The sequence below is a fragment of the Bactrocera dorsalis genome, chromosome 2 (genome assembly GCF_023373825.1).
Source record: "Bactrocera dorsalis isolate Fly_Bdor chromosome 2, ASM2337382v1, whole genome shotgun sequence".
NCBI lineage: Eukaryota > Metazoa > Arthropoda > Insecta > Diptera > Tephritidae > Bactrocera > Bactrocera dorsalis.
The window spans coordinates 84,860,305-84,884,022 of NC_064304.1; the positions used below are offsets into that span (position 1 = coordinate 84,860,305).

A 23,718-nucleotide genomic window follows, 5' to 3' on the forward strand; every position below is an offset into this window, starting at 1 on the left:
ATGCTATAATCGAAGAGTTCGCACCAAAAATATTTTGCAAGCCTGGAAAAATGAGCATTGCAGCAGACGCCTTATCAAAGTAATTATTAGACAATTTAACTGACGAGTCCTCAAAAAGGACGAAACATCGTTGGATAGCCCCGCTGGGAAAACACGATGAGTCTGCAGCTGCTGCTTTGCCGAGTTTAGTCATACAAAGCAGATATTGAAAAGGTTTTATCGCTTTTAAAAGACACTGCAATAACGAAACACCAAAACTAGCTTATTCGTGAATTCATAAATAATGAAGTTTCGTGCAATATATTGCATGTATATGAAAAAATTCTAGACAACACAGTCTTCATGGCACGGAGAACTCATTAACATTAATTGGAAAATGGGGTTTTGGTAGCAGTACTGGGCACAGTGAATACAAGCAAAAGTTTTCCACCTGTAATGACGATTACATATGTCCATTTGCAACATCGTACGTCCCACTTCAGCTTACAGCTGAAAGTAACTCCAAAATAATTTGGAAAAGTCCCAGACCTTCATATACACGCTATCATAGGTCTGGTAGAATTCAATTTAAAAAGAAGACCGTCACACGATTAGGAAGAATTGTACTTTAAAAAATAAAATAGAGAACGTAATGCGAACCGAATTTCAAATTCCCAATAAAACATTATTCATAAATAATATATATACATATCTATACGTCGTCTATGAAATATTTTATATCGTATGCGATGCGAAACCCACCGAAATGAATGATTTAGAAAAATGTTTTATAAAAAAATTAAAAAAATAAAATTATTTTGAATTCGGCTTATCAGCACTTTATTCTTACACACGCTTTTTGAGTACTTTTTGCACATTTCATTTTAGTTGGAAACAAAAATGTGGCAAGCAAGATCAGCAGAACAAAAGCTTAATGCACTGCAAAGAAAACAACGAGTCCAAGCGGAATTCCGCGATAAAATGGGAATAATTGTTGATAAGCCAAGAGACGGAGGCAACGACGGAAATATCAGGAAATTTTTTGGTAACCCAAGTTTGGTATCTTCGTTTGTAAGAGAGAAGAGTTACGCTTTCAAAAATTTATACAGAAAATAATTTAAATATAGTAGATATCTTGGATACCAATAATGAAATTTTAGCACTTGCGCACCATCGCACCATTTCATAACGATGTACAAGGCTTTCCAAAGTAAACAGGATTTAAAAAAAACAGAACAAATGGTTTTTTCGGCAAAATCAATTTATTTTATTCAAAATAGTCTCCTTCTGCTTCAATACAGTTTTTTGCATGGTCCAGAAACATGTCGAACGAGTGTTTTAGCTCGTTGGCTGGTATGGTCACCAGTATGCCGGTGCAAACCTTTTGAATGGCCTCTACATTTGCATAACGCTTTCCTTTCATGGTTAAATGCATTTTTCTGAAACGAAAGAAATCGCATGGTGCCATATCAGGTGACTACGTGGAGTGGTTATGGTTAAAATGTGATTTTTGATTAATCCATCGAATGTTAGACTCTGAGCAATTTTTTTTCGTCAGTCAATTTGTGCGGAACAAACCGTGTACTCACCTTTCGTAAGCCCAAATGTTCGGTCAAAATGCGATAAATCGATTTTTTGGAGATGTTCAATTTCATTTCCATGAATTTCAATGATGATTTCGGCTGATTTTTGATGAATTCACGCACAGTTTCGATCTAATTTTCGGTGATTGGCCGACATTTTGATCGTCACTCGTGCGCTCTGCTACGGGACTGGCAATCATTGCCATAAACTTGTTTCGTCAATTGAAACGTTTTGATAAAAGTTCTACCAATTTTAAAACAATATTTAATGTTGGCGCTTTGTTCGAACAAACATCCTGACACTTACATAAAACGCAATAACTTGACTTCCGATCAATGAAATGTCATGAAATTCTCACTGGACATTCGATAAAGATAGCAGATTCTAACGCGCCAGTCTACATATAGATGACGTCAGCAGGGGGCGCTAGATTCAAAAAGTTCCTGTTTACTTTGGAACGCACCTTGTATTAATGGCCGCGCCTCCTTCAAATATTGCAAACCTTTCCCATTGTAAAACACATAACTTTTGACAAGAAACTAAGTTTTACTGTGACCCCAAACATACATACATATGTAGTTCAACAAACGGGTAAATTGAACGAGTACTTTCAACTCTAATCGAGATAGATAGATGTATTAAAGAAGAATATTCAATAATATTTTAAGACATAAATTTCAAACCAGCAGATGTATTCCATACTAAAATTAATCATGAAATTTTGCCACATACCTTAAAAGAAGCACCGCTAACATTCCACAATGAATGCATAAATGAAAAATAATTTCACCAAGGGAACAAAATAAAATCTAGGTATGAAAGAATTCCTACGATTGCGGTATGATGAACTTTGCTTACGGTAAGTAGTTCAGCAGATCTCTGGAGCATACTCTTAATGCGCAAATGGTATATGTGGAAAATAGGCCACGCCGATACAATTTAATCTTGAGGGATTTCTCCCATATCTGGGCGTTGAATAGAGAAACTGACTTTAATACTCCGGCTAGCTAGGGTATTGAGCATTAACCGGGTTAGAGTTTTTCATACTTCTGCAACTTTTTCACACGTATGTATAAGCAACGTGGTCTTTAAACGACATTCTTGCATCAAGAACAATTCCCAAATATTTGATGGCAGGGAAAGTGGTTTTCCATTCAGAAATAAGTACGTCTTCTGTCTTGCTCTCCACTTAGTCCCTTAGTTTCGAGCCAGACGCTTCTTTGCGATATTGTTGTGTTGGTTATCGTAACGATAGCCTCTATGTGTTTGGCTATTACCATTACTGCAATGTCATCTGCAAACCCAATGATATGAAAGTTTTTCGGCACTTTGAGTCGAAGTACTCCATTATATGTATATTGTACTCGTATTCCAGTGTAGAGTGTAGTGTCCCTGTGACACTCCGCTGGTGATTTTGTATTTTTTACCCTGGTTTGTATTATAGCTCAAAGTGCTATCGTGGAAATACATAACTAACTATCAGGTTGTAAATGTCTGTAGGCACGGAGAAGTTTTTTAGCGCACTCCGTATATTAGGCCAACACACCGAGTTGAAGGTATTATATTTTTGACGTCGAGCGAGGGGGGCGAAATTTCCATCACCAAGAACCTCTGTCCGAATGCTCCGGCAATTGCTAAGGGTTTCGGACAAATATGTAATGGCAGCGAAAGAGCTGAAATCTGATTGCCGCTTAGATCTTGGCGTAGCACTCTACGTAAGATTATTGAACAGGAATGTGAACAGCATGCTAGCATTCTTGAGTGCGTTAAGAGAATTCTGAGCGGCGGAGATGAAAGCAGAGTGGCATCGGTGCCCAATCTGCTTTGAAGCGATAGAGGTCGCAGAAGGAGGAAGTCTTTGTCAATAAGAAGACATGGATAGGAGCCGGCACCAACGTTTAGGGAAAAGAGTGTGGCGGCGTTATTTTCTTCAGGTGGTCGGCGGAAAAACCTGCCAGGACCGAAAGTTACAGATTGCACCATGGACTTCACAAGCTGCCGACAGCCATCCTTTATAAGGAAGCTGTCTCAAGGGTGGGGTAAATTTGAAAGGCTAGAAGCGATAGACCAGAAGCGGTAGCTGAAGTGGATCTACCACGATGCCCTCGAGGTAGTGTCTGGTTCCCACGATTCTGAACCCATTAACGAGTGTAGGATTATCAGGCTGGAGGGGACTGAGGAACTATATCGGCAAGCGCTGATTAACCTAAATAAGAAGTTCTTCAGTCCTCTTAGGCGCACCAAAAAAACCATAAGCTAAGGCTTATAAAACAGGAAATGGAAATCGACCCCATTTTTCCGGATCCGGTAAATGCTGTAGGCGGATAGTCGATCGACGGATCTGTGTTCAGTCTTGCTCATCGCAAATAGGATGGTGGAGGGATTGATGCTGGCTTTCATTGGCATCAGTGGTGCACTACCTACAACACCAACGATGATAGTGAATTCTATATATGGTACAACATTGCCGGTAGAAGCATTTCTGAGCGGGTGCTATCCGAATCCGGGAAAATGTCACACTAAGTGTTCCAGAGAGGGACATTCCGACTTAGATTGCATCTCTGAGAACATAGACTACTGCGCCACGGAACCTATGTCTAGCGGCATTTTCTTCGCGTACATACCTCCGATAGGTATGCGGGATAGTCGGAGTCGTTGGTGAAAAGAAGGACAGCAGTTACCCTTTTCACGGATCAACCACTGAAGTGTTATCCAATTAGAAATAGCAGCCATCAAAATTGCAGCCGATGAACTACTCCGAAGTGCAGCTTCTTTCTGCTGCTAATAAGGTGGCACACTTACCATATGTATAAGACACTGTTTATGCAGAGCTATATCCGTATAAATTTTCGCAGTGTAACAACGGAAAAAGAGGGCTACTGCCTGGCATTTGACAACCTATGGTAATGAGAGACGACTTTAGCTTTAGTTGTGGCATTTTCAGTATGTGGTCATCTCGGTGGAAATGACTGTGGAGTGTGCGTTCGTCCATATGAGAAAATACGGTTTTATGCATCTTGCTTTTGTTTTTTGTTTACACTATCGGCGATCAGAAAGAGCTTCAAGCAGCCTAGCTTTTGAATTTGGCAGTAAAATCTATCTAGTAGGCTTTTTTTTTAATTAATTTAATTAAACTGAGGTGTTGAAAAATTTTAGTTCAACTGGAGCTATAGGAAATGTTGGTAGGCAGAAAAGTATGTCTCATCCATCTCTCATTGGGGTAGATGTTATTGCCTCTCCTCTCTCGGGAGGCGATTTTTAGTTCTCGCAATTAACTTAGAACGGGCGGTTATGTTCAAAATTCTCACGATATTATTCTAGGTATGGGTGAATGTATTATTCTAGATATGAAAGTAACAATGATATTGTGTTGATACAATCATACATACAGTGCCTAACAAAAGTATGCGGAAATTATATATTTTGTAGTAAAATAAACCAAAAACATTTTTGAAGTGAAAAAATGTATGTATGTATTTTTGAAACTTTATTATTATTTCAAATAATGTTTGAATTGTAACTACTTACTAGCTCCTCCAAATATACTATTACGGAGGAGTTCGCTGAAGTTGGGCAGCGATCAGGAAGGTCGGGAAAGCAACGAAGTCGTGATAAAGCCGTTATTACGAGAAAAATTAAAGAAATTCAACGTACTTCAGTTCCAAGAATTAATTAAAGGCTCACTCCGTATGCTGAACTACCTGCCAGCGAAAAAACTGTAAGTAGGACGTTTGGAACTGCTGTTTAACATATTTGGATCTAATTGTGGCAACTAAGTTATTCGAAAATAAGTAAGGAAGGGCAAAGGTTGAGTGCAATCGAACATTACATACTCTTGCAACTTGCAAATTCAAAGCTAGGGAAATATCTTAAGGTTCTAAACATTAATCAGATGATCGGAATAATGAAACACGCTCTCTCATTTTCATTGAGAAATTCAACTACAGTATACATATACTTGTATAATATTATACATATAAGTATAGGTACTTGGGTTCACATATTCGGTACCCAGGTACCGACTTGAGCAGTTTTTGTTATATGTTAATTGCTTCTAGATTTCTACACTGGGAAGGAAATAATCAGATGGAATTTAAAATTGTGTCATTTGGGAAGTAGGCGTGGTTTCAGCCCGATTTCGCTCATTATTGCACGGTTAATTAGCAATGAGAGAAAAATGTCAAGTAGCATTTCAAATTAAAACTTAATTTTTGAGTTTAGATAAAAGTAAAAACTACATTACAGTTATTAAACAATATATTTTATTAATTATAAATCTTTCTTATATCAATTTCTTTTTTGAAGTTAGTTTTCCGTTCACTTTTGTGAGGCACTGTACATAAATAAATATTTGTTTGAAATTTGATATGCGTTTCCTTTTCGAAATTTTATAAGAGATTCTTAGTAATATTTTCGCACGTAGTAGCAATATTTCTGATATAAATACTCACTTGACCGAGCATTTGCTTTCACAGTTGTGTACTCTACTTTCGCTGCAGTACACGGTAGTCGGAAAGCCGCTTAAGCAAACGTGTTAATCAGTACTAAATATAAATTGTATTACCATGTGGAAAGTTAAATTCTTCTTAATAATATTAGTTTTATTTGTGAACTGCAAACGAGCTTATGGTGATGAAGGTAAAATAATATTGCCGATAAAAAGGGATGCCACAAATATTAAGAAATGAAAAATGTAGTATTAGAAACTTGCTGAAAATAATTTATACTATAATTTTGGTTCCGTAAAAATTAATAAACTAACTAAAAATGCCAGTTATTCGCTTTTACAGTATGAGCTCATGTTTTAGTGCAAGCAGTTAAAGAATAGGTGCCGAAAAATTTGTGAGCGTGGTTATGAATCGTTTTAGTCCATAACAACTGGTCATCGGCCGTGCGGTTTTGAGCATAAACTTCGTAATATTTGTCAGGTTATGGATAATATTAATTGTTTTTATTTTGTGTATGTGTGCTAATTTTCATCAAGGCACACAACTGTTGCCGAGAAAAAATGCTTCAAATATCTCCATCAACGAGTCTGGGAGCGATTCCTCAGTTTGGTGTTGCAAATTATGCTTTATTGCTTTAGAAGATTATGTTTTGAAGATGATTTTGGGCAGGTGGCGGCTGCCTCAAATAAACTTCAGCCGAGAGCCCTAACTTTCTATCACTTCTGGAAGTACTGGAACCGCACGTCGGCAAAAAGCATCTGAATATTCTAATATTCTCTTACAAGGCTGACAAACGACTTCTTATAACCTCACAATAATAGGCCAGCTTAAAATTTTGGAAGATACGCTGCAGGCCCACGACAGGGCTTTGCTAAAGTTGCCATCAATAAATTGATTGTTTTGTTGACTGTATGATGTGTAGCTGTGGTTTTGGAATCAAAAGATGTCCTCAACAATATCCTTCAATTTATGCGCAAAAAATTAATTTCCTCAATAGAAATCGTAAGAGATTTTATAATATTTTTTCAAGTAGCTCGAAGTGGGATTGTCATTTTGTCATAATAAGAAAAATAGAAAACTGTTAACCAATTACCATCATACTTGGAGAGCTTTTCTTAGAGGTTTCTAAGAATCCATTTATAAGGAAGCGATTTGATTTTTAAGAGCTTGATTTTTTTTAAAAAAAAAAAACGCATAAAATTTGCAAATCTCATCGGTTCTTTATTTGAAACGTTAGATTGGTTCATGACATTTACTTTTTGAAGATAATTTCATTTAAATGTTGACCGCGGCTGCGTCTTAGGTGGTCCATTCGGAAAGTCCAATTTTGGGCAACTTTTTCGAGCATTTCGGCCGGAATAGCCCGAATTTCTTCGGAAATGTTGTCTTCCAAAGCTGGAATAGTTGCTGGCTTATTTCTGTAGACTTTAGACTTGACGTAGCCCCACAAAAAATAGTCTAAAGGCGTTAAATCGCATTATCTTGGTGGCCAACTTACGGGTCCATTTCTTGAGATGAATTGTTGTCCGAAGTTTTCCCTCAAAATGGCCATAGAATCGCGAGCTGTGTGGCATGTAGCGCCATCTTGTTGAAACCACATGTCAACCAAGTTCAGTTCTTCCATTTTTGGCAACAAAAAGTTTTGTTAGCATCGAACGATAGCGATCGCCATTCACCGTAACGTTGCGTCCAACAGCAATCTTTGAAAAAATACGGTCCAATGATTCCACCAGCGTACAAACCACACCAAACAGTGCATTTTTCGGGATGCATGGGCAGTTCTTGAACGGCTTCTGGTTGCTTTTCACCCCAAACGCGGCAATTTTGCTTATTTACGTAGCCATTCAACCAGAAATGAGCCTCATCGCTGAAACAAAATTTTGTCGATAAAACACATTTCGAACCGAACACTGATTTTGGTAATAAAATTCAATGATTTGCAAGCGTCGTTGCTCGTTAGTAAGTCTATTCATGATGAAATGTCAAAGCATACTGAGCATCTTTCTCTTTGACACCATGTCTGAAATCCCACGTGATCTGTCAAATACTAATGCATGAAAATCCTTAACCTCAAAAAAATCACCCGTTATAAGAGTACCAAGCGAACAAATATTTGATTTTTTTACGCATCCTATTGTATATAATATGTAAGCCACGTATATATAGTATATAAAAAGTATTCCTGCTAAGTGAAGATCAAGCAAGCTATACCCAGTGGATACATACTATATAATCGTACAAACTTGCGATACATAAGTATGTAGCTGGATACATACCATACAGTCGTAGAAACATGCGTTCGTTCTCACAGACGCGAAACGGCCGAACAGCAAATTCATTTCATACTTGTACTACATATGTACATGCACATACATACATAAGTACTTAGCTCAGTAGTTACTGGGGACTGTGGTTGTGGTGCTCAGTACAAGATCGGTTGTAAGCAAACGATAACGAGTTTAAGGAACTTTATAAAGTTATAGTTAAAAAACTAAAAAAAAAACACTTCAAACTAAAACGTGAAAAATATTTTTTAATGTGAATAATGTAGTAAACTCGATATTATCGAAAAATGTGACACAAAGCATCCCAAATATATATACTCATGTGAAGCTAATAAATGCGTTATAAAAAAAAAAAAGAAAAAGCGTTTAAGTGATGCAGTCCATGCTCTCACGAAGCTCGGAATCCTCTCAGATAACGAATCCTGCGCTGTGCTTAAATTTGTGTGGATCCTCCTATAACTTGGTGAAACATCAAATACGACGCTCAAAGAACAGTTTACGTAAACTTTTGCATCGCTGCACTAATATTGCGATCCCGTTGTTTTGCTCAGCAGATATTTATACTGTTACATTTTTGCGTCGAATATGATGCCTTGTTATACTGCCGTAGTGGTTGAGACTCGCATGTCGCCTTTATTAAAGTTTACAACAGCCTTTCTGTCCAGTTAATAGAGTTGCCCGATTAATAGAGCGTCCACTTAATAGAGCTTTGACTGTATTTTTTATTTATGGATTATTTTTACTAGCCTGTCTTCAAAGTTGTTTCGAACCGGATACAGTGTGCTAAATTATCTAAAAATCGGTTCAGTAGTTTAGGAGTTCATCGCGGACAAACAACGTGATACGTAATTTTTACATATGGGTAATTCCATCAATTGGCGACATGGTTATGTACCCGTGGCTTTCCGATAAAAATATTTTTAAAATCTAAAAAAAATTTCAAAATCCCAAAAAAAACATTAAAAAAAAACAGTTTTTTGTGCTTTTTCACCAACTTTTTTTCAAAATTGATTTTACCATTCGATTCCTCGTTCAATTTTACATAAGAATCAGTGTTTAAAAATATGGGACATTGATCCCATGAACAGCAAAAAAAAATGCTAAGTTGTCATTATACGGCGCAGGCTATTAACTCCTAAAGCTATACTTGTCACGCAGGAAAAAAGCATGTGTGTGTGTGTTTTTGATTATATTTTCAAAACTTACAGAACATTTTAATTCTTGAACATGCAATGAGCTTGAAAAAGTTTTCACATTGAGGAAATTTTCTTGATCAGCTGAAGGACGGCGTGGAAACGTTGTGTGCCTTTTATCGTCAAAGCTTTTGCAAATCAATTCTCAAGAAACTGCTTTTTGTTTTCATAAATATCTCTACTCAGAAAAAAAAAACAATTTTTTTTTATTGAAGTTCGTGCCATCGCACGGACCTTTTCCATCGGCAGTCGCAGTGTCACAGTGCCATTCCGCTTGAATTCGAAGTCTTGCGATTTTTTTTTTTTTCAAATTTTCGATCACTTTCTCCTGGAACATGTATACAGAAACAGAATTATGTTTCAAACAGTCTGAAAGCCCAAACAAACAGAAATTGTTTCAAATCTCCATGTCCTTGATAAAAAAATTACTGTTGGAAATAGTGTAGCCTGATTGTTGTTCCAGTGAAAGGCCTGAGCAGCGTCTTGTACGACGAATGCCAAATCTTATACTATTTAGAAGTATTTCACCTGGACCCAAATTTTCTTTCAATTGAGTGAAATAGTAAGTTTGTTTTGAAGTAAAAGTTTTCTCAGATCTTCCATGAAGGTGTCAAGAAATTCGCCAGTTTCAATTGTCACATTTTATATCGAATTTCATCAATATCATTTTCTTCGCAGTAGAAGTCAAGTTGTTGCCGAACTTCATTGATTTGTGGGCATGAATAGCAGTATAGATTATAGCACGATTCATCTGGATTCGAGCATACACATTTTTCCAATAGGTCTTTAAATGAAGGTTTTTTTTTGGTAATCCATGAGGTCTTCTTAAAAAACTTGTTAAATTTGAATGTTATAACATAAAATACATAATCTTCCAGTTTCTTCATAACTAATCCGATTTAATCACAGTTAAAGCCAATGAGATATATTTTTTATTAATTATCATTAGATGTCTTTACAGTATTTAAAAAAAAAATATTCAAAAAAAATAAAGCCATGAAATTCATTTCAAATGCACATTTTCGTGTGATGTTAAGTCTTTGTTCATTATTTATTTATTATGAACTTGTTTATGTATCTATTCATTATTCATTTTTTCACCAATCATTCATTCATTTTTATACCCTGAACAGGGTATATTAAGCTTGTCACGATGTTTGTAACACCCAGAAGGAAAGGTCGGAGACCCTATAAAGTATATATATAAATGATTAGTATGTAGAGCTGAGTCGATTTAGCCATGTCCGTCTGTCTGTCCGTCTGTCTGTCAGTATATATACAAACTAGTCCCTCAGTTTTTAAGATATCGTTTTGAAATTTTGCAAATGTCATTTTCTCTTCAAGAAGCTGCTCATTTGTCGGAACTGCTGCCATACAAACTAAACGATCGGAATCAAGTTCTTGTATGGAAAACTTTCACATTTGACGAGATATATTCACGAAATTTGGTACAGATTATTTTTTAAGGCAACAATGTAATCTCCGGAGAAATTTTTCGGATCGGATTACTATAGCATATAGCTTTCATACAAACTGAACGATCGGAATCAAGTTCTTGTATGGAAAACTTTCACATTTGACCAGATACATTCACGAAATTTGGTATACATTATTTTTTAAGCCAATAATGTAATCTCCGGAGAAATTGTTCCGATCGGATTACTATAGCATATAGCGGCCATACAAACTGAACGATCGAAATCAAGTTCTTGTATGGAAAACTTTCAAATTTGACGAGATATATTCAAGAAATTTGGTATAGATTATGTTTTAAGCCAATAATGTAATCTCCGAAGAAATTGTTCAGATCGGATTGCTATAGCATATAGCTTTCATACAAACTGAACACATAGTTACTAACAGAAATGCACCTGTGAAGGGTATTTAGCTTCGGTGCAACCGAAGTTAACGTTTTTTCTTGTTTTATGATCATTTATTTATTCATTAATCTATTCACTTAAGTATATTCATTCATCGAATTATGATCGTGATCGTGATACTTATTTATTTAATTATTATTCTGAAAACTGTCTTAGTAGATAATACATTCTCACTATACTGATAAAGGTTCAAGAATTTGTTTCAAAAATCAAAAAAGTTCTTTAGCTTACCTTCCAACGTCAACTTCACATTTTCATGGACAGTGCACACACATATGTATGTATGTACAGTATGCGTGCCACTGCTACCTGCTAAAAACGCAGTGCTGGGGGCTAAGTAAAGCAATTTTTGAAAACCCGAAATATTCATCAAAACTAGTTTTCTGAACTGTTGTCTTTTGTCATCTTTCTGAATGATTGATTTACTGTCCCTCTTTCCAGGAAGTTGCTTTGAATTTTCTTCGCTCTCATAAAATTGAACGATCTTTTCTTCGATAGATTAGTCCAGAAATTTAGGTCCAACTTTTTTCGTTGTCCTTAAAGATGCATCGACGTAATTATCATTTTGTATTTGTTTTGCTGTTTTTATTTGCCACTTTGTTGATCCCTCAAATTCTTGACATATTTCACTGTACGACCAATCACTTGCGCTTTTCGAAATCTGTCAGCGTTGTTGTCGATTGAAACATGTTTGGTATATAAAATGATACGAAAAACTCAAATAAGACAGAGAACAATGATTTTATTGCAAAAACTTTTTATTTTATCTGCCTGTTTCTGATTGGAAAGCCGTTCTAATATTCCCAATAATTGCAAAATATTCCTGAATTATAATGTCCGGTTTCGAAGTAGGAACAACATTAAAATCGTTTTCGAATTTCTTTTTTTTACCATTTCTTGCATTTCTTCAAGCTTATTTGACGTGTAAGAAGTTCTCAGTAACCTGTAATTATCAATATATGGATTAAGAAGTATTTTTCTGTGCACAGATTTTTGAGCAGGAAAATTATCAATCGCAATCGTTATGAATTCGAATAATTTCGAACGTAGGTATGCATACAATTTTTTTGACTGGCGAAACCCTCAAAATTGTATCTATTGACTCATCGATTACGAAATTTCCATGTGTTGAACCCTGACTACTATGTAGTTTGATCCGAAGAATGTTGACTTTGAGATTGTTCTGGTGTTTGCGATTTAATTAAAGAAGGATTAGATTTTATGACTTCTTTGCGACATTTTGTGCACTGAGCTGATGATATGCACTGCTAAATTTTCATAAACGGTCATTCGGAAATGGACGTAAGTCACTTCCTGATTTAGAATCTAAAAAACGCTTTGCATGTTTTTTGCTGTTCATGGGATCAGGGTCCCATATTTTTGAACACTGATTCTTATGTAAAATTGAGCGATTAGTCGAATGGAATAGTCAATTAAAAAAAAAATGGTGGAAAAAACACAAACAACTAAGACTTTTTTACATAAAATTGTATAACTTCAAAAATCGTCGTTAAAAAATAAAATGTATTTTTTTTTGATTGATCGAAATTTTAATTGCGCGCCAAGAAACAGTGGAGCAATGATATGATATTCTAGATATAGTTTGGTCAAAAGCGGTGAACCACGGGTACAAAACCATGTCGCCAATTAATGGAATGGCCCATATAAAGATTTCAAATTTAATTTTTTTGCATTCTTTTGTAAGATCAATAAACCGGATTTAAGTTTATTTACATTTATTAATCTTTATATATATAAATCTTCTGACCGTGTGTTTGCCTTGAGATTGCTCCTAAACGGATGGGCCGATTTTTGATGAAATTTTGTCTGTACGTTCAAGGAGATTCGGGAAAGGTTTATGTTTTACAATTTGGTCCACTGGAAAATGTTTTTTAAATTATTTTTTCATTTTTAATCAATTTTTAATTTTGTAATGTTTGATCGATAGATGGCGCTACCATCGCAGTATCCAATATTCAAACCTTAAATTGGCGTAAACGTGTATGAAACAAAACGATGCCAAAGTAAAAGGCGATATCGTTGGATATATATCATTATGAGGAAAAGTGGGAAAATTGGACATTTCCAAAAAGTAATTTTTTTCAATACAAATTTTTTTAAATTTTAGTTTGTTTTGTTTTTCAATATTTTGATTTTTAAATTATTTGAATCGTTCAATTTCGGTCGCTTGCTTTTTTATTCCGGCTATTCAAAAGAAAAATTTTTGAAAGTTATTTTGTGAATGTGTGTTTCACACAAAGAGGTCAATTGCAGATTGAAATTTGTTACGAAGCCACCAAGAGGTCGACCTAATATCGGTCGGTGTTCTTTTTGCCAACAAAGTATGGCAGGCCAAGGCAAGGCAAGGCAAGAAGTACTCCCAGGATGCGGAGACATACGTTCGGAATTATAATTCGCGGTCAATCAGCAAGTGATCGTCACGATGTTACAGCACGACTTTTCCTACAACAGTTACGATGTTTGATTGTCTTTATCTTGAAGCAACGTATATGTGGTGCTGTTGGATGAGATGTACTTTGTTGAGTGGCAAAAACCTCTATTTTGCATGCACACATTCTTCTTTGGATGATGGTTACACCATAATATGATTCATGGACCTTGCGGACATTACAATCCCACTTCGGTTTGTATGTCCTGACAATAAATGCACGAAACACTATTCACTCTGCTTTTCTTTCGGAAGCACAAACTAGAAATGGTAGATATCAACTCTATCGGCGTCGCTCACCAGATAACAGAACGTTCAGCATTCAACTTAGAAGAGTGAATATCGAAGTTGACAACACATGGATCGTACTGTATTCACCATTATTGTCTAATTCACATTCAAAACTCATATCAGTGTTTAGTATTGCAGTTTGGTGAAATCGATAAAATACGTTTGGAAATACGTGACCAAAGGAAGCACAACTTTCGTCAGTGATCCATTTGCAAGGACATTCGGAAATACTTTGATATTATAATTGGGATGCATCGTCGAAGAAATAGTTACGCAGAAAGCAAGGCCAACCAGTAGATTGACATCCAGGTGTCTTATTAACTAATGCATTAGGACGAATTTACACAATCCACCCGAAAAACAACGATTGTTTCTACCTTCGGTTGCTATTGATTAAGGTACGCGGTTCAACTTTATTTGAGTCATTGTTTACTGTGAATGGTATATGGGGATATGTGAAAGTTTTGGAGAAGTAAGCCAGCAATTACAAATGCTGGAACACGTTAATCACTGGAATGAAAATGAAGTTCGCATACTTTTCGATATAAAGATTGTCAAAGACATTTTACATCGTCTTCGCTAAAAATTGGAAATGGTACAATAACGGTTGATACTTCCGGTGGTTCGATATCAATTCCATCTTCCCTTTATCAATTCACGAAAGATGAACTCATCACGAATGTTCGGACATTGGCCAAATTATCGTAACTACGATTCCTTAAGTGCACGCGCAATGTTAGCTGCCAAAAATACCGATGTTGATGACTTAAACTGGAAGATTCAAAGTCAAATTCCGGGAGACTTGCGTTCCAGTGAAATTTCTAAATTCTTTGGAGAGGCTTGGTATGCCACCGCATCCTGTGCGTCTCAAAGTTGGACCTGTCATTATTATGTTTCGCAATCTTCATGCACCGAAACTGTGTAATGAAACCCGACTGATTGTGACGCACCTATCGAATACAAGGGGGAGAATGCTTGATTCTACGAATTCCTTTGAGGTCTAACGATTTGCCATTTCAGCTCAAATGTATTCCGTTTCCAGTGAAAATTGAATTTGAGATGACGATCAACAGGATAGTCGCATAGTGGGTGACATAAATTTGAAAATGCTATGTTTTTCACACGGCCAGATATAAGTGGCGTGCACACGAGTTGGAAAACCATCTTCTCTGTACATTAACGCACCGGGACAGAAACCAAAAAATGTTGTTTATCAAGCTGCGTTACATTGAAAAATTGTAGAAAAATCTCAATTAAATGATATCAATACAATATGAATTTTCATTTCAAATTTCTTTAATTTCAAAGCATATAATTTCACGCAGGACAACGGCTGCGGATCAGCTAGTACAGTATAAATTTTTAATTTTTAGCTAAAAATATGGGGTAGAATATGAGTTAGTGTTTTTGAATACGCCGTCTCGAAAACATTGGCTCGCACTTTCTTCGCCCTTTCAGTTGATTGACTTATTTTAAACAAAAGAAAGTAATCGGGCTTTTAATCTAAAAGGTTAATAGCGCGAAAGGGGCTATTATCAAATGAATATAACACAAAATTGGACTGGACGAATTTGAAAAATGATTATAAAATAGCATATATTCTAATAAGTTTGTATTTCGGGATTTAGATAAAAACAAATATTAATCACCGAAAATTTTATTGTTTTTCAAAATATTCTCCATTTCGATCTATAAACTTCTGCATGCGTCAAAAATTTGTGTGAGATCACAAGGGAAAAATATTTGCTCCAACCAAATGTTCAAGCAATATTTAGTGCATGCTGGCCCCACTAAAGCCCACAGTTGTCTCAATCCCACGGTGGGTCATACGACGATCTTGCAGTGTCCAGTTTTGCGCACAACATCAATAGTTTCCGAAACCAGTACAGACTTTGGACGACCTTCACGAAACTCGGAACTTGGAATAATCTACGACCTTTATTCAATAATCTCAGACTTCTTGAACTCAATATTCGCTATTAAAAGACTTTTCAATAACTTTCTGTAGACAAAATGCGTAATATTTTAATGAAGTTGAGTGTATAAGTTTCCATAAACATAATTTATGCCTACATTAAAAACTAATATAAAGATTTGCGATTTCTGATTAGCTTTCTTCCTATAACCTTGGCGTTGAGTTTATATCAGTTATATCTCATTTGAATTTATTGGATTGATTTTAATGTATGTAAATATTTCAAACTCAAATCCAGACATGGTGTTTAAATAAAATGAGTCCATGGCCTATAATATACATATGTTAATAAGATACCAAGTATGATTGTAATCCATTCACGTTTTAGTTGAATAATGAATTTCGAATTTATTTGTAACTCTTTCATACCCTGAACAAGCTATGTTAAGTTTGCCACGAAGTTTGTAACAGCCAGAAGGAACGTCGCAGATCCTACGGTCAGACTTATGAGCTGTATCCTAAGTTTTTGAGACATCAATTTGAAATCTTACACACTTTTTTTTTAGACAAGACGCTGCTCATTTGGTGGAACCGCTTGATCAAATTCAAGGCCTTGTATGGAAAACATTTCTATTTGACAAGATATTTTCACGAAATTGGGCAATATCATTATCCAAGGTATTGCTACATTTTCCAATTGTTTAGCACGGACCATTATAGCATACAACTGCCATTCAAACTGACCGATCAGAATCAAGATAAAGGTTCTTATTCGTTGCCTTCTTCCTGAAGATTGTTTCACTTTATAAGTAGGTGTTAAAACAACTTCTTCTCAGCTTGGTTTGTGGCCTAAGCCCACATTTTAATGATTTTTAACCCACAGATTACAACTACTGAGAAAGCTGTTACAAGAGTATAAAAAGCTCTCAAGTATAAGAATATATTTAAATAATAATATATTATTTATTTTTTATTTGTAGAAGTATGCGATCATGACCTGGGGTTTAGATGTAATAGTGGTTCGATTATCAACTGTTTGGACGTATGTAATGGCAAAAAAGATTGTGAAGATGGTTCTGACGAATTCTTGCGGAATGATGTCACAGAAAGCCCCTGTCGAAACCTGGAGTGCCCCAATGATCATGTGAAGTGTAATTATGGTGCTTGCATTCCAATGAATTACCAGTGCGATAACAATTACAATTGTGCTGACAATTCGGATGAGTGGAAATATTATTGCCACAAACATAAAGAGTAATCAATTTTGCTAAAGCTTAAAGTTCTTTTGTGACCTAATTTAATAATTAAATATGTGTGTTTCTGTTTTATTTTTCTTGAAGCAATCCTGAAGAATTCAAGTCGTGTGAGTCTGGCGATTTTATTCCAAAAAATAAATTTTGTAACGGAAAAGTCGATTGTCCTAGATTCAATGACGACAGTGACGAATGGCCACATTTATGCAACTTATGGCCTTGTCCGGTCAAAACGCATTTCCGTTGCAAATCTGGTGGATGTATTCCTCTAACTAAAAAATGTGATAACAATAAAGATTGTTATGATAATTCGGACGAGAAATATTGTGGTAGAAAAGTAACAAAAAATCCAGTCTCTACAACACCAAATCAGGGCTGTCTAATTAGACAAGATCCAAATTATTATATAAAAAATGTGCTCGAGAATTATAACATTAATCCCGGGGACCGAGTTCCCGTCAACACACTCATTATTATTAAATGTAGAAATAACTTCGTCTTCCATGGAAACTACCACGAACAGAGAAGAATATGTGAAAAAAATGGTGTGTGGAATTCCCCCCTACCGCATTGCATAAGTGAGTATAACGTTTACATAATTGGTTTGAATTCATATGTGTATGTATGTATATGTTGATAACTTTTTGTATCCTGCTTTGTTGTTATACTTTCGCAACTTGTAACAGTATAACAGTGACTGACTTTTATCAAAAAAAGTTTTTGGGCATAAGAGTAATACCTTAAGAGCACTACTTGTACAAAGTTTTATCCCGATATATTTCGATTTCACAGTATGTAATAGGAATGGCTATGTAACCTCACATAACAAATTGAGATGAAATTGGTCGGGTAGTTGCTGAGATACAAGATTTCATCTGGTGGGGGGTGCTAAAGTTACAGTTCGTTAAGATAACTGTATTAGTGCTTAGTTCTGACACTTTATATATAGTTTATTATCCAATTACGCCCACTTAAAACATTAACCTCTCTTGGATCAAGACCTTTAAATTTTTACTCAAGTTATAGACGAATGGACAAAGCTACATGCATACATACATACATACATACAGGTGAAGCTAAAAAAAAGTTATTAAAAGCGAGAAACTACTGACATAGGTTCCCGATTATACTTTAGATTAATGTCAAAAAGAAATGCTATAAATGCGACGCTTGTACACACCTAACCGCAAATTTTGAATTTTCGCAGGTTACCAGTATTCGAGATTCGATTGTTTTGTTGCGCTATATTGGTACTCATATCCCTTTCGTATGCTGACAAGGTCAGCCATTGTGAATGTTAAGAAATACTAAATTCGCCATACCTTTTGAACAAAGCTCGCAGACCCCCCTTAGACGCACTCTATTTTCAAAAGTAATATGTAGGGTGCTCGACTACGAAAATTGCCACATTAATATGATGAAAATAATAGTTAGTCTAAGCTAGATCGATGTAAGTACATACGTATGTATATAAATATTAAAATGGGATATGATGCAGAAATTAGTAGTGAATGATTCCAACCACTCTCGGTTTGTCGAAAACTAAATTTCAATTCATTTGCAAGTTTTTTATTTATTTAATATAAAGTGTTTTCATCACCTGAACATATTTTTCCGCCTTTATGACCCAAAAATTGCGAGAGTATAAAGGTTCGGTTACACCGGAGTTTAGCTCATAAGTATTTAGTTCAGAAAAAGGTACGTTCATTTACTAATTTATTGAAATTCTTTTTCAGAATATTGCGATGCAGAAATCCTAAACAACAGCAAATCTACAACAGCCCTATGCTCGTTTGAAGGAGCGGGGGTTCCTTGTAACAATATAGTACCTGATACGATTGCCAAAGTGTCGTGTGCTGATAGTTATAAAATGCCGGAACAACTAGGGTTCGTATAAAGTATTACCGATCTAATACTATAAGTTCTAATAGGCTGTACAGTATTAGGATCCTCATGGCTAAAAGACTGAGCGCTACTCAGATTATTTTATAATAAAGTATTCTGAAATATCTAAAAGTATATTCTTCAGAATTTTGGCGATGTTTACTCGCTTCACTGGCTCTTAAAACTTTCCGGAACAGGGCGCATCATTCGTGTTCTCAAAACTTTACCAATTGTATTAATTTCTTTTTTGAGGGAAGCATTTTGTAGCTTATGCAGTATGAGTACCGCCTTGTCACACAAATTTATATTTCATCCAATTAAGTGTATGTCATTAGTATTGTACAAGTAGCTTACGATATCGAGACTTCATAGTTAGATGACTTCATTGAATGAGGTTTTAATTGTTCTTCCGCTCTATACCACACATGCTATATTATTATTACCCGGAACAGGGTATATTAAGTTTGTCACGAAGTTTGTAACACTCAGAAGCAAGGGTCGGAGACCCTATAAAGTATATCTATAAATGATCAGTATGTCAAGCTGTGTCGATTTAGCCATGTCCATCTTTCTGTCCGTCCGTCTGTCTGTATATATACGAACTAGTCCCTCAGTTTTTAAGATATCGTTTTGAAAACGTCATTTTCTCCTCAAAAAGCTGCTCATTTGTCGGAATTGCCGATATCGGACTACTATAACATATAGCTGCCATACAAACTGAACGATCGGAATCATGTTCTTGTATGGAAAACTTTCACATTTCACAATGTATTTTCACAAACGTTGGCAAAGGTTATTTTTTAAAGCAACAATGTAATCTGCGAAGAAATTGTTCAGATCAGATTACTATAGCATATAGCTTCCGTACAAACTGAACACATAGTTACTAACAGAAATGCACCTGTGAAGGGTATTTAGCTTCGGTTCAACCGAGGTTAAAGTTTTTTCTTGTTTCTTCATTTTATTTTCTTTATATATCTTTTTAATCAGCGATTCCGCTTCCTATGAAATGACCTGCAAAAGCGATGGAAATTGGAGTACAAGGAAAGCCAATTGCGAACCGATTTGCGGTCGTTACGCATCAGATAGCGCATCAGTAGCTCCATGGCACGTAGGTGTCAAAACATATTTGAACCAGATGTGCGGAGGTACTATTGTCTCTCCAAGTATTGTGATAACTGGTGAGTAAAATTTTTCCACCAAATTCTCAAATCTTCGAAAGAATAAATGTGAAGGACGTTTAACTCCAATAGAGAAAGAGAGATATCAAATACGAGTAAATCCGCAGTTCAACAGATAAAAGTGAAATGTGCCTAAATAGCTGGGTGAAAGGGACCGAATTATTTCACATCCACATTAAAATATAGCATATTATTAGGTCGCTTTTTGTTTTGTTACCGAATTTTTGATCTCTCGCAACATGTTGCTACAGTATAATAGTTTATTATAATAGACGGGACGAGTTAAAATCCGTATGACTTTCTGTCTGTCCGTTTGTCTGTGCAAGCGATAACTTGAGTAAAAATTGAGATATTGCCATGAAACATTCAGGAGTTCCTGTGGGCGTAAAAGGCTTCCTCTCCGAGAGACTTACAATGGAGGAATAGGCCCCATCTACTTTCCACATAATAAAATTTTAAAATCCAACTGATTCTTTCATATGGATGTATACAAATCATACACCCATTATGTCATCATAACCAAAAATTACACAAATAATGTCATCAATATGCGCAATATGCATATGTAAATGTCAAGATACCGATTATGTGTACCTGAGTACCTGTTGTGGACTTTTTACCAAAAATATATAACCGACTGTATTAAATTGACCCTAATTGGGTTGAGTTTCAGTAAAATAGCCCTTCTTTGCATGTTGACTACATACTCGTTTTTATTGCAGCTCTACATTGCGTCCAATTTGAAGATGAACCAGCTCTTAGCGTCGACAAAGTTGTAGTGATAATCGCGGGGAATTCAGTCAATGTGTCGGAGATTATCGTAGGAGGGTATGTATATAACCACGTATATAGCTTGCTCTTATAATACATAATTGACCAAGCGTTCCTGGCCTAATAACTCTAAAAAATATCGACGATAGTTTTAATATACACCATATTGTGAACAAGTTATTCAAGTCACTCCCTTAGTTCCTGAGTACATAATGGTTGTAAATCAATTACTCAATGTAACAAAAACATTTTAGCTTGAACAACTTATAGTTATGTCAATTTTCATGCCATTATGTAATCATCGAGCATCGAAACACGTTTTAAACCAAACAACAACTTTTATACTAGAATATTAAGCAGGCATTTTTCATTACCCATTTCGGGCTTCTGGCGCGGCGGTTGAATTTATGAATGAGCCGAATACTGTTAGTCCCATTTTGCTTCCCACAGAACTGAATATTAACGTTTGACTAAATTAATGGCGCTCTGAAACCGCCATTGCTTTGAGAGCTTTCTTCAGAATTTAAACGAAACCAATGCCTTTTTAAGGCCGTTATATAAATTTATTGTATCGGGTTTTCCAATAAGACCGCTACAAAAGTTTTTTTTCGATATTCGTAAAATCTCACAGCGAGATGGCCAATTGACTGGGCCATTTCGGTAAACGGTAGACACGCTTTCCAAACTTGGTTTTCAATAAATCGATTGAGACATTCGATGTATGGCTTGTGGTGCCGTCCTGTGGGATCCACATCTTATTGTCTAAGTGCATATCATCCAATTCGGCCCAAAAATATTCTGTTATCATAGAGCGGTAGCGATTTCCATTCACAGTAACGTGCCGGCCTCGATCATCACAGAAGAAGTACGGCCCAATGACGTCGCCGGTCCATAAACCGCACCAAACCGTAATTTTTTCGGGATGCAATGGTTACTCATGGAGGAGGTACGGATGTATTGTTACAGGAATAAAAAATTCATTGTTATCTCAAGCCGTTTTTTTTATTAAAAAAAAACTTTAGTTGCGCTCTTATTGAAAACCCCGCTCTTACCTGTAAAATTGAGGCCACTCCGAGCTTTGGTAGTAAGTTTTAAAAACGTTGATTCGTTTTTGGATCGTCTATCTTTCCATGATAAAATGACATACTTTACTGAAGAGAAATGTCGAACGAGCTAGAAAAAATTTGTCGTCTTTTGATGTCCCTTTTGGTCCACTTTTGTAGCATTCCTATTGAAAACCCCGTTATTATAGTCTTCACCATGTATTTAAAACAATTCTTTGAAGATATTTCGAAAGCATATCATTTTAGTATTAAGCAATTACCAAAACATTTCTATCTAGTACTTCTGGTTAATGTTTCTCAAAAATTTTTCTCACTTCAGACAAATCGATGTTGCCCTACTAAAACTAAGCGAAATACTTACTTTGAGTAAGAACATAAGACCGATATGTAGAACTGAGAGCGAATACATTGTGAACTCCACAAAAGCATTTCTTCATGGTTGGCCGAAAGATACAAACAAAGTCACAGATGTATTTCATAAAACCGAACTGGATGTATTGTCTCGTCATAACTGCAGCGCCAATTTGAATGGAACGTATATTTGTGTGCGCCCCGCATATAAACTTGACAGAATTGAAACCCTGTGCGAAGGAGATAGTGGAAGCGGGATCATTGCCGAAAGCGACGGTGTGAACTATATAATTGGCATACTCAGTTTTAAGCCCGGCCGCAATGTAAAATGCACAAACGAGCCTATTGTTGCCGTCAGGTTTAACCAAATACCAGAATCACTGAAAACTAGGATTAGCTCGGACGAAGAACCTTTGTATGACATGGGTCTACTCATAAATCCAATGGTAAAGTAAAAATTTCAAAATTTCGACATTGAAAGAAATAAATACATAAAGTAGCTGTACCCCGGGTTTGATCCGTGGATTATTAGGAAAACAAATTGAGTATTAAAAGTAAAAATAATAAATATTCTCATCTTGAGAAGCAAAATAATTTAAATTTGAGTATCGGAAAGATTCATTTATAAAATTTGATGACTGACAGAACGGGAGAGTTGAAATCATTTTATAGCACAGCCCAGTAAACAAAAAAAGAATTATTGAATTGAATGTCGGATACTTTATTGTGATAGACAAAGCCACTTTTAGAAGAAATTTTTAGCATTACAATATTAACCTTCCTCTTCTAATAAGAATGATGGCCTGCACGCATCAGCATGACAGATACACCGACCTCGAGAAGCATTTGTGCGAAGAGTCCAGATACCTGATAATTAAAGAGCTAGACCGTCATGTTGGTATTCAGCTGTAACCGCTCTATTTTAATCGACAACGGCGAAGCCTTAAGGCATACGTTTATCTCGCCAGCAAGGCGACCACTTTACCCATCAAGATTCGATTGCATTGCAAGCTGCGATCCATTGCAATAGAACACCGCGACTAATACTTTTGCTTATGTTGCAAATGAGCGTTTAATGGAGCTTGAATGCTTATTGTGCGGGTTTGCCACCACTTAGCAGGGCTGCGGCTATTTAGTAGGACGCAACAGCCAACAGCCAACACCCATAACCAAACTTTCTGACCAAATCA

At 35.9% G+C, this 23,718-nt stretch overlaps 2 protein-coding genes across 2 annotated transcripts in view; one reads left to right on the forward strand and one right to left on the reverse strand.

The window, feature by feature from the left end:
• The window catches only part of LOC125776534 (vitellogenin receptor-like), a 93,233-nt gene that overhangs the window by 47,812 nt on the left and 21,703 nt on the right, over positions 1–23,718 (reverse strand). The gene's annotated exons all lie outside the window — the stretch shown is intronic.
• LOC125775329 (modular serine protease-like) lies at positions 6,021–23,128 on the forward strand. The gene is made up of 7 exons (XM_049449101.1): positions 6,021–6,201; positions 17,005–17,278; positions 17,365–17,855; positions 19,014–19,164; positions 20,152–20,342; positions 21,065–21,170; positions 22,497–23,128. The coding sequence occupies exons 1-7, from the start codon at positions 6,129–6,131 to the stop codon at positions 22,981–22,983; spliced, it is 1,773 nt and encodes a 590-aa protein (XP_049305058.1). The 5' UTR covers positions 6,021–6,128; the 3' UTR covers positions 22,984–23,128.